The 11,521-nt window shown below is 36.7% G+C and overlaps 1 protein-coding gene across 1 annotated transcript in view; it reads left to right on the forward strand.

The window, feature by feature from the left end:
- The window catches only part of LOC106868336 (receptor-type tyrosine-protein phosphatase T), a 32,784-nt gene that overhangs the window by 9,241 nt on the left and 12,022 nt on the right, over positions 1 to 11,521 (forward strand). Inside the window, exons 4-9 of the mRNA XM_014913543.1 lie at positions 888 to 961; positions 2,082 to 2,106; positions 3,332 to 3,429; positions 6,900 to 7,022; positions 9,435 to 9,592; positions 11,252 to 11,387. Of these exons, the coding sequence (XP_014769029.1) occupies positions 888 to 961; positions 2,082 to 2,106; positions 3,332 to 3,429; positions 6,900 to 7,022; positions 9,435 to 9,592; positions 11,252 to 11,387 (614 nt within the window). The remainder of the gene's footprint in view (positions 1 to 887; positions 962 to 2,081; positions 2,107 to 3,331; positions 3,430 to 6,899; positions 7,023 to 9,434; positions 9,593 to 11,251; positions 11,388 to 11,521) is intronic.

Raw genomic sequence — 11,521 nt, forward strand, 5'->3', positions numbered from 1 at the left:
TGTGTATGTATGTATATAGGGATAAAACTTACTTGGAAAATTATGCGTGGCGTTCGATCATATAATAAAAAAATATATAAATATATGCATATATATACATACACAAACATACATACCTACATATATATATGTATATATACATGCATATATGGGTACAGGACATTAAAAAAAACGTTAAACGCAATGAGAAACGAAAACATAGGAAACGAACTTTTTTCGAACAACGAAAAAAAACAAAAAACAAACAGAGAAACGAGACATACGACATAAAGAATATCCCCCTTCATCAGTTGTCCCTGTTTCATGTACTCCGCGTTTCGAAGGTAAGGACAATACGCAACTTCGTTGAAACAGTACTTCTCGCAAAGCAAATTAAATAAAATTCGGGATTTTTTGCGGAGGGTGTAAGTGTTAACAAGAACAGTACAGTGAGAACAAGACAGTAAAAACAAACGGTGAGGGCTGTTGAGCCAAGACGATAGAAAAATTATTATGAACGCTAGGAGGACGAGCTATGAGAGGAGACAAGTAAAAGCACGTCTTGTCTTTAGGAAAGAAATGGACAGAAAGATAGATCCCCTTTCGTCACGTGTCAGCGACGAGAGAGTCAAGGAGGGAGAGTGAGAGAGAGAGAGGGAACGTATATGTATATATATATATATATATATATATATATATATATATATATATACAGATGCATATATACACACATATATATATATATATATATATGTACATACATACACACACATACGCACACATGCACATATATTATATACATACATATACACACATATAACAAATATTTTATATTATATATGTTTTATACGTTATATATTATGCCTATGTAATTACTATTGATAATTATATTGATTATCTTATTTCAGATGACCATTCTCGCATAATTCTGCGTCCAGATGAGATATCATATTCAGATTACATTAATGCATCCTATTTAGACGTAAGTATTACAGAGAATATATTTACAGTACACTTCAATGTAATTTATATGCATTTCAGATCATTAAACATTATATTCCATACGTTTATCTTTATCTTATATATTAATACTATAAAACAACATATAGCATATTATTATAAGACGTTTGAAAGGTTCGTGCAATACATCTAACATATCTGTGCAATACATATACGTTATATCTGCAATACATATGCTATATGCAGCATGTTTCTTTAGATTTTTATACGGCATAACTGTATATAGGCGGTATCATACGTATAGTGTACATGCAACATATATCGTATATACAATGTATGTATAGTACAAGTTGTATACACATCACCTATACTATACCTAAAACATTTTTGTGTCATATTTGTATACATGACCCATCTTTGGAATATATGGACACTCTGCTTGCAATATATTATATATTATTTACCTATATTATAATTCATTAAGCAAAATACACACATGAGTACGTATTATGTAATATAAGCCAGCGAGAGTACGCCCACGTTGTTCTTTGAAATAAAATCCAAACATCTTAAAAATGAAAATGGATACTGTGGTCTTAGATGTCTTTCAAATAACAAGATGTGCTCATAGGTCAGAACAATGAAGGTAAAGCAGAGGATACTCATCTCTAACACGTCCTTCATGATAAACTTTGTTGATCAAAGTTGACCTGGGGTTAAACAACAACAACAACAAAAATAACATGTATCGTGTATGTAGTTGATGTATGTACCACATCTTCAGAGGACCGGTAACAACGATAGAAACGTTAGGGCCTCACATATGTAATATAATGTGTAATATGTAATATACACATTATATAACATGTGATATAAAATCATGTCATATAAAATCACATACGTATTATAAAAATCTTCAATTTTTTTTTGAGTTTATTCTTGTAATTAGTCGACAAAGGTTTCATCTTGACCGGATTTAACATTTAGTAAGAGCTCTTGCCTGCTAATTTCTTTGATAATCTCTATTCATCGTATTTAATATGTAGAAACTGCTTGGAAGTATTTTCACTGTTTGTTCTTTTCGTATTTTCGCTATATGTTCTTTCTGCCACTTGTTTGCTTAATCTGTTTCTCTGTTACAGAATCGGAAGTACATAATAACTCAAGGTAAGTGGGTTCAGACTAAACATAGCAATCTATCTCAGAGCAGAGCACGAACTTATGTTATTTGTATATATTTTCTTTACTGATGTAAAGTAACAATAGCTTTCTCAGATTATAAATAATATATTTCTTTATAAGTGGTGATTGTTATTTCTCAATTTCACGATACAGCATATTTTGGGAACTTCTATGTGGTCACTCGATATCCCATCAACAGAAGAGTGCATTGGACAATGTAGTCCCTGCCATACAAAAAGGACAAGATGGTCACAGCTTGATCGTTTTTGACCACAGTTCAACTCGATTAGGTTTACTTAGGGCTATACAATAATAGCAACATACCAAGCTCACGAAGGAGCCTTACAACGCTTCAGAACAAACAGTTAGAAATATCACATAAATCTTCTTCAAGTCACACTCGTCAGAAAAAGGTTGGTCACGTAGGTTAATTTAACGCTAGACTGTCTCTGAAAATAGGTGGAATGGTCACAGATTAAATGATCTTGAAAGTAGGTCTGCTCGATTAAGGCTAACCACGGGCTAAATAATAACAGTAACGTTATGCTTTTGTAACTTATTGATTATGATAACTAAAGTACCTGACTGTAGAGGTTCGTGTAGTGGTTTGATTCTGATACAATCAGGTCAAGTGTCGGGATATGCTGCAATCACCATTTGTCGGTATATTCCCGAGTTCTCCCGGGCGACCCGCCAGAGTTTCAGGGGAAAAAAAGTTCATAGTGAACATGACGTAAGTTAGGTTAGTTTAAGCACACAAAAACTAACTTCCTACCAATTCTATTTAGTGAAAATAAAGTCAACGTACAAGCAAACTTAGCTTTTTATAAGTACATAGATATAGTGAGTGAACAAACGAAAGAAAATAACTCTCGGTATATTTGTTTAAAGTTTATATGAGCACTCCGATTTGATATGGTGAATTCCTGGTACGCCTACGAAATTTTAAGAAATGTAGAACTAAGTTAGATTGTTATTAAATGTGTGTGTATATATGTATGTGTGTGTGTGTGTGTGTGTGTGTGTGTAGTTATATATGTATGCGTCTGTCCGTCTGTCTGTATATCTATCTATCTGTCTATTTATCGAAAAGTTTAGTGTTTCCGATTGTGAGACAATTATTTATCGTATTCTAATAGATCTTATCCATGTTGTAGATTCGCCTGATGAATTGGCCGATCTCACAGATTTTATGTTTCTCTTTTCACAGGGTCTCTGAAAGAAACCATTGTAGATTTTTGGAGAATGATATGGCAACAAGAATGTACAATGATTATCATGTTTCCAGAATATGAAGAAAAAGGAAAGGTGACGGAGATAAATTAAGCATCAGCATCATTTCAGGATCAGTTATCCTGATACGATACAAAGTTGTTCTTGGTGTAGCAAACAGTATGTCTAGCACTGGCGATTTTGTTGTTGGACCCCTTGTCAGCTCTGACTCTGCAGACACGGTCAAAGGTTTTCTATCCTTTTCCATCCGATTCTTTCCTCTCTGTGATGCTGTCTACTTAAAACTACATTATGCAGTGTTTCCTTCCTCTTTCAAAATGATCAGGAGATTTGGTTGCTATTCCTAGTAGTACGGGAGCCTATGTGACAAAGATTGCTACTGAATTGCCTATATAAACTTTGATAGACAATATCAGATTGGAGGTCGCCACACGAACATGTAGAAGTAACCCACTGGTCAACTTGATCCGCGTTGTTATTGATGTTGTTTAGGTCCAGACCAGTCACGACTGAGGGTACTTATGATTCCAGCCATATCATTCCAACCACAAACATTCTGTCTTCAGTTTTAGATAAAATATATCTAAGACTATATTACCCTGTTTTCTTCTTTTATGATGGTGTGATTTGAGGAAGATGCAATCGCTATTTCTAGGAGGTAGAAATGCTGTGTAAGTGCTCATCTGAACAATAATTACTCGTTCCTTCTAATTTAGTTGTTGGCGTTCCTCCTGATTTTTACTGTCAGCGATATTGTCAGCGAAGTAGCTGTTGGTGATCAAAGTTGTTGTTGTTGTTGTTGTTTTTGATGTTGTTGTTGTTCTATTGGTATAGTTGTTCTTGTTTAACCCTTGGTGAGAACTGACGAAGTACACTGATGTTCCAAAATGCGTTCCAGATGTGACTGTTGTTGAATGTGATGATAAGACAGCTAGCATCTGCTGCTAATGATGATGGTGATGATGATGATGATGATGATGATGATGATGATGATGATGATGATGATGATGATGATGATGATGATGATGATGATGATGATGATGATGGCTAGCCATAGTCATCTGAGAATGATTAGATTTATGAGCAAAACGTGAACCTATAAAACGCTTATTGTTTTGACTTGTAAACCCGATACGGTGCATTTAATTTCACCTGTACCACAGTGGTGCTATTTATTTATGACTGAAGGCTTTTTCACTTCAGAATTAATCATATGCTACTGTTTTGTGAAAACTTGATAATACTCTTGTAATTACGTCACCTTAGGTCAATGCTGATCGAGAAGACCAATGACCAAAGCCGTGACCATTATGTCGTTTTTAAAAGATATCTATCTTGGACCATTTTTCTAATGCATCCGTTGTATATTTAAAAGAATATGTGTGATTGGAGAGATTTCGCTGTTATTTTTAGCAAATCAAACGATCAGTAAAGGCTCCCTTATTGGTTTGGCTTAAGATTCTGTTTTTTTCTTGCTTAAAACTAGTTCCTTATTTGGGTGTGCTGTTGTATAATTTAGAGTTCATAGTGTTATCATTATTAGACTTATTTGGACAATATAAACTGGCGATACTTCTTATTTCTTCTGCTGTTTGTTGAATACGAAGGGGTGCTGAAAAGTTTATGGCTTTGGGTAAAAGAAAATACAAGAGGTTCAACATATTCTCCTCTCAGATTGATACACTTATTGTAGCGGGGAAATTCTCAGCACTTCCTCGTATATTGCTGTTGGAATTGTTTTGGGTCTTATCTTGTGCGTTTCAGTAAATGTCAGACTGACTGTTCCATATAACTGAAAATAGTGCTTGAGATTTGTTATAAGGTATCAATTTTTTTTTATAACTGTAACGCCAAACCTTTTTCGTTGGGCTTGTCAAAAAATTTTAATTTCTTTAATCATCCTGTTATTGGCGTGTCGTGGAGGCGCAATGGCCCAGTGGTTAGGGCAGCGGACTCGCGGTCATAGGATCGCGGTTTCGATTCCCAGACCGGGCGTTGTGAGTGTTTATTGAGCGAAAACACCTAAAGTTTCACGAGGCTCCGGCAGGGGATGGTGGCGAACCCTGCTATACTCTTCCACCACAACTTTCTCTCACTCTTACTTCCTGTTTCTGTTGTGCCTGTAATTCAAAGGGCCAGCCTTGTTACACTGTGTCACGCTGAATATCCCCGAGAACTACGTTAAGAGTACACGTGTCTGTGGAGTGCTCAGCCACTTGCACGTTAATTTCCCCAGCAGGCTGTTCCGTTGATCGGATCAACTGGAACCCTCGACGTCGTAAGCGACGGAGTGCCAACAGCATTGGCGTGTCACTTACACGCATTTTGTCATAAAAATTTTATAAACTAATTATTTTTTGGAATATCTCTTAGCGCACACAAAGCCATAAATAATATCACGTAAATACTTTTGGAAAGAAAAAGTCGAAAGTTACCCGTGGGCCTCGAACCTACATCTCCTGTAGACATGACAGGCATTCTACAGGAGATGCGGGTTCGAGCTGTACAGCTAGCTTTCGAATTTTTTTTATCCAATAAGGTTTTGCAACCCAATATGTACGAACTTGAAGATTTTCAAAAAGAAGAAAAGAAAAAAAAAACTAGTTCACGTTGTCTCGAAAGTTTATAAAATTCTTACGACGTCAACAACATACAATTCTCGTTGATAAGAGTTAAATTTCTAAAATGGATTGATAAATTCGAAGGATTTCTATGGTAAGATGCATGTTATGTCTACAGAATATGTAGGTTGCAATCTGATGGGCAGCATTTATCTTTTTTTCTATCCCAAAGAGCTTTTAACCCAATATTTATATGCTATTATAATTTTATGTGTATGCTTCCAGATGTTCCAAAAGAATATGTACTTTTGTATTTTAGTTCTATGTAAATTCTTTCAAAGAGGAATTTTTGCTATATGATGTACGGTGTACTTTTTCTCCCACTTCATTTCATGTTGCCAGAAAAAAGCTTGTCATTACTGATATGAGTGTCATAGGTCACCTTTATTGCCCCAATTCATTTTAGTGAATAAGCGGTTGATGTTGGTCACTACATTGCCTGTTGAAAAATAAAGAAGTATTTTAGAACTTTACTTTTTCCTGTATAGGACTGGCAAAATGTGAATGAAGCTAAGGAGTTTCAACTATTTCACAGAAAAATAACTATGGACTCAGCTAAAATATTGTAGATATATCAGAGTGTGAATTCAAGTTCCACTGAGTTCAACGTTGACTGCCGTCATTCCAGAATTGATGAAATAAAGTAGCTTTCAACTCTACGGTCGATATATTTCTGTAAAAGAATCTCGATCTGAATAAAAGATATAATAGAAGTTAACTAGTAAAATGTAACTTTTTATACTATTTTAATATGTAGCTTCTATTTAGTAGTAGTATTTTTTATACCTTGTACACGTAAGATTTTCTAGTATTATCTGGCTCCTTAATGTAGTACTATTATCTTTGTGTACTGGCTGTGTACGGGTGCTGTAATTGAGATTTATCGGTGTATAATAACTAAAATATAGATTTGCTTGATTGTAGATAAAAAATATTCAGTACTGGCCAAATGTCAAAGAAACAGTGGAGTATGGTTTAATGAAAATTAAAGCCATTAGTATGGATAGAAACGCAATCTACGAAAAGAGAACATTCCACATCTTCAAGGTAATGTGCTAACCTAATAAATTCGATTTCACTTAGCAGAAAATATTATGTGGGAAAACCTCGCGTAAATAAGCAAGACATCTAGGTAGCAGTGGATGTGTGCGTGTGTGTGTATGGGATGGGTGGATGAAAGTATGTATGTGTGTGTGTGTTAGAGAGAGAGAGAGAGAGAGAGAGAGAGCTAATGAAGGAAATAAAAGGAGAGTGTAACGTTTGTTGTGGTGTTCATCACCAAGTATCATCACCAGTTGTAACGTATTAGAATAAGAAATAGTAAACAATGGCACGACTGAGGAAAACGATTAGACCGTAGTCTCAGGTTCAGTACTGAAGCTACTCCCTGTGATATTTTCCAAGCTCAATTTCTGCCCCAATAAAGATTTCAAAATCACCATTTCGAGGCAACAAAACAAAATCTGAATACGAAGTTTTACATTTCACAGCCCAAAAACTGTATATCGTAACTTGCTTGAAAACCCTGCGTACCAAATAATTCAACCGAAATAAAAATATTATTAATCTTAACTATGGTATCGTGTACCCTTTCTTCTGATAGTCAGCACAAAATAGAATATGCGAGGGTGGGCTGAAAAGTTCATAGGCTGACTATAAAGGAGTGATACTAGAGCTATGAAATTTTGCGTCCGTCTATCTATCTATCTATCTATCTATCTATCTGTCTGTCTATCTAGGATTTAATAAAAACAACAAATGGGAAATTTGAAAAAGCTACAACACACGGAAAATTCGTAGCTAATTTCTTACTAGTCAACGTGCAATAGATCATAATAGTTTCGTGCCGTTATCTTCTTGGAAGCATCAGTTGCCAAAAGCCACTGAGAATAGCTAATGAACGTACAGGACAATGACAAAAACAAACAAAGCTGTGCTGGCACCAGACAGATGAATATAGGTAACGCAAAGGAAAACGAAAATGTCCTAAAGGACTGGAACACGAGAAAGGCAGAACGAAGGACGAAATATACAAACCGTATAGGAAAAAGATGGAGAAACATGAAGAAGCGTGATCGACCTGGTCGCCGGCAGAAGCGAAACAAAAGGACACAGGCTTAGATGGTCACGTGGTAGTGGGAGGAGAAAGAAAAAGAGTCGTTGAAGGCAAAGGAACAGAAGAAACACAGAGGAGAATAATAGAGGGAAAGAGAGAAAGATCGAGTGAGGAATGTAAGAGAGAGAAACAGAAAAGGAGTGACTTGGACATCGCACAAAAAATATTCCAAGGATATTTTTACAAATGGGTAAAAATGCACACACACGCACACACACACACACACACACACACACACACACACACACACACACACACACACACACACACACACACACACACACACACACACACACACACACACACACATACACTCACACACACGGGGTGAAAGGATGATTTCTAGCTCAAAATCCAAGCATGATTTCGCATATATTATACTTTTGACACAGAACGTATAAGCAAAGCAAACGACAGTAGCTGGATTTGAACATCTACTGTGGCCGAACATTCTTTGAAAAGACAAATTTTTCTAGTCATACGAGCTGGTGCAGGATTTGTAAGATATATTTTCTTTAGATTGTAACTCGTAAGAGTTGATTGATTAGTTCATGTAGAATTATTTAGGTCCGGTAATGCATAGTTTTCCTATATTACATAACATTCAAACTTTTATTGCTCATAAAGTTGAAGTTAATAATATAGTGTTTCTATATTGTGTAACATGTAACATTTTGTAGTTCTTACAGCAACATGCAGTGCTTTCGACATCTTTGTGGCCCTTGTAGCATTACTTAGGTTCTGGAATGTATGTTTTCTATTTTCTAACATGTTGCATTTTATAGCTCTTATAGCATGCATTATTTAGAAGAAAATGCTAGCGAAATCTTCGTGCCAAAATGCACAAGAGAAATAAAAAGAAGGGGACGGATGGAAGAAGCAGAGCAAAAGAATTAAAGAAGAGATAAAAAGAACGAGCGAAAAAGAATGAATAAGTGAGAGAGACAGATAAAGAGAGAAACAAGGACAGAGGGAGAGAGAGAGAGAGAGAGAGAGAGAGAGAGAGAGAGAGAGAGAGAGAGAGAGAGAGAGTAATAAAGAGGAAGAAAGAGAGAGTGAAAGAAAATTAGGTATAGAAAAAGGTTAAAGAGTGAATGAAGTCAATTGAAAGAGTTGGAGAGAATGAAGTAAAGAGACAGAGAGAGAGAGTGAGTGTGTGTGTATGTGTGTGTATGTGTGTGTGAAGTGTTTGAGCGCGTGTGTGTGTGTGTGTGTCTGAGCGCGCGCGTGTGTGTGTGTGTGAGAGAGAGAGGGAGTGAGTGAGTGAGAACGTTTGAGTGTTATGTGAGTCAACTCTATCTATCAAAATTACTGAAATTTGGAGAGTTACGTTTACATTGCAGAAAGAACTGGAGAAAACTGAAGGCTGGGAAATTAATCATTTCACTTTCTTGAAATGGCCAGAACGAGGCGTACCTATCGACCCAGAATACATTCTAGATTTTCGGAATGCTGTTACAAACATTTTCAATAAGAAACTACCAATTGTTGTGCAAAGCAGGTCAGTATAACTGAGCAGGAATACTGTTGGTTTACAGAAAGTAGTCAGTTATCTACAAACACTCGCTTACAGACACATTGTCTACAATATATGGATGACACCTAACCACCGGCCAACAACAGCTGAAAACATTACTACAGACAGTACACGGATTTACTAAAAAAAAGAAAAAAAATGACATTTGGCTTAGAAAAATGTTCCAAAGCAACCTCGAGAAGAGGAAAGCTAGTTAAGAGTAGCAATATCATACTAGATAAAGCAAATGAAATAAGAGAATTAGATCAAGGCCAGACATAGAGTCTATACTGTATATACCTCGCTCAGAGATTTATTATTGCTTGTTTACACTTTTTCGAGATCAGTGACTTTTCGTCACTGGAAAAAGGATGTATGTATTTCCATCGGGAAAGCACTTCACATCGACAATCGGTGATTGTCACACGCTGATGACGGGTCAGTGCCCAAAAACCCGGGTCCGTGTGTATCACGTCAGGTTGAAGATGGGAAGGATGACTTCCCTTTGCAAATACTGGTAGGGCACAGAAAATGTGTCAATAGCCTGCTGGAGGAGGTGTCTTCCTGAGACTACAAGCTAAAGTAGCAACCATCCTTAAAAGTTAGTCACATTTAAGTGGCAAATATACTTCCCGATGTCGTGCAGCTATTTATTAATAGTTATCGCCAAGCTAACATGGCAGTGCAGAAAAATAGGACGAATGCTGCCGTTGATTCGCTCCAAGAGGCCATCGCCCCTAGCGAGTTATGTGACACACGAACCTGTGTCCATTATAACCTTCGAACAGTTATAATGGACACTGGTTCGTGCGTCACATACCTAGCTAGAGGCGATGGCGTCTTGGAGCTAATCAACGGCAGCATTCGTCCTATTTTTCTGGACTGCCATGTTAGCTTGGCGATAACTATTAATATCCAGTACCGCTGCCGTAGTCTCCTTTAGAGAGACTTAGAAATATTAATATTTACTTATATATATATATGTATGTATGTATATATATAGGTATTAACAGTAACTGCATGATAAAGTGAAGTATATTTGCCACTTAAATGTGGCTGACCCCTAAGGGTGGATGTTACTGTTGCTTTTAGCCCCAGGAGAACAGCTCCTCCAGCTGGCTTACACATCTGTGTCCTGTCTATTTTTTGCCAAGGGAACATCCACCCTTAGGGGTCAGCCACATTTAAGTGGCAAATATACTTCACTTTATCGTGCAGTTACTGTTAATACCTCGTTCAGAGATTTAACATTGCTTGTTTTCACTTTTTCGATAGCAGTGAATAACTTCACTGGAAAAAGATTTATATTTTTTGCCGAGAGATAGTCTTTCTCATCGGAGATCGGCGATTATCGTACGCTGAAGAAGGGAAATAACCCTGAAACTCGGGTCCGTACGTACCGCAGATCACGATGGGAGGGATAACTTCCCTTGGCAAAAAAAAAAAGACAGGACACAGATGAGTGTCGATAAGCCAGCTGGAGGAGATGTTCTCCTGGGGCTAAAAGCAACAGTAACATCCACCCTTAGGGATCAGCCACATTTAAGTGGCAAATATAAGTTTTTCTAACTATTGGATAAATGCTACTTTTGCGTTTCCCATACAATTTATGTTTAATAAACTTATAATTAAAACTACTTTCAGTAATGGAGTGGGACGAAGTGGAATATACGTGTGTATTGATACATTGCTAAGTATGGATTTCAAGAGGAAAACATTTGATCCAATGGTAACAATCCAAGGATTTCGTGATGATAGGGCCTTCATTATTGAAAACAGGGTTAGTATATTACATCTAATTAAAACTAATGCCATTACGCCCATGACTAAGCTTTGATGGCATGCGCTGTTCTCTTCATACCACTACCACCACTATCACCACCACCACCACCACCACCACCACCACCACCACCA

This window comes from Octopus bimaculoides, chromosome 14, assembly GCF_001194135.2.
Source record: "Octopus bimaculoides isolate UCB-OBI-ISO-001 chromosome 14, ASM119413v2, whole genome shotgun sequence".
In the NCBI taxonomy this organism is placed as follows: domain Eukaryota; kingdom Metazoa; phylum Mollusca; class Cephalopoda; order Octopoda; family Octopodidae; genus Octopus; species Octopus bimaculoides.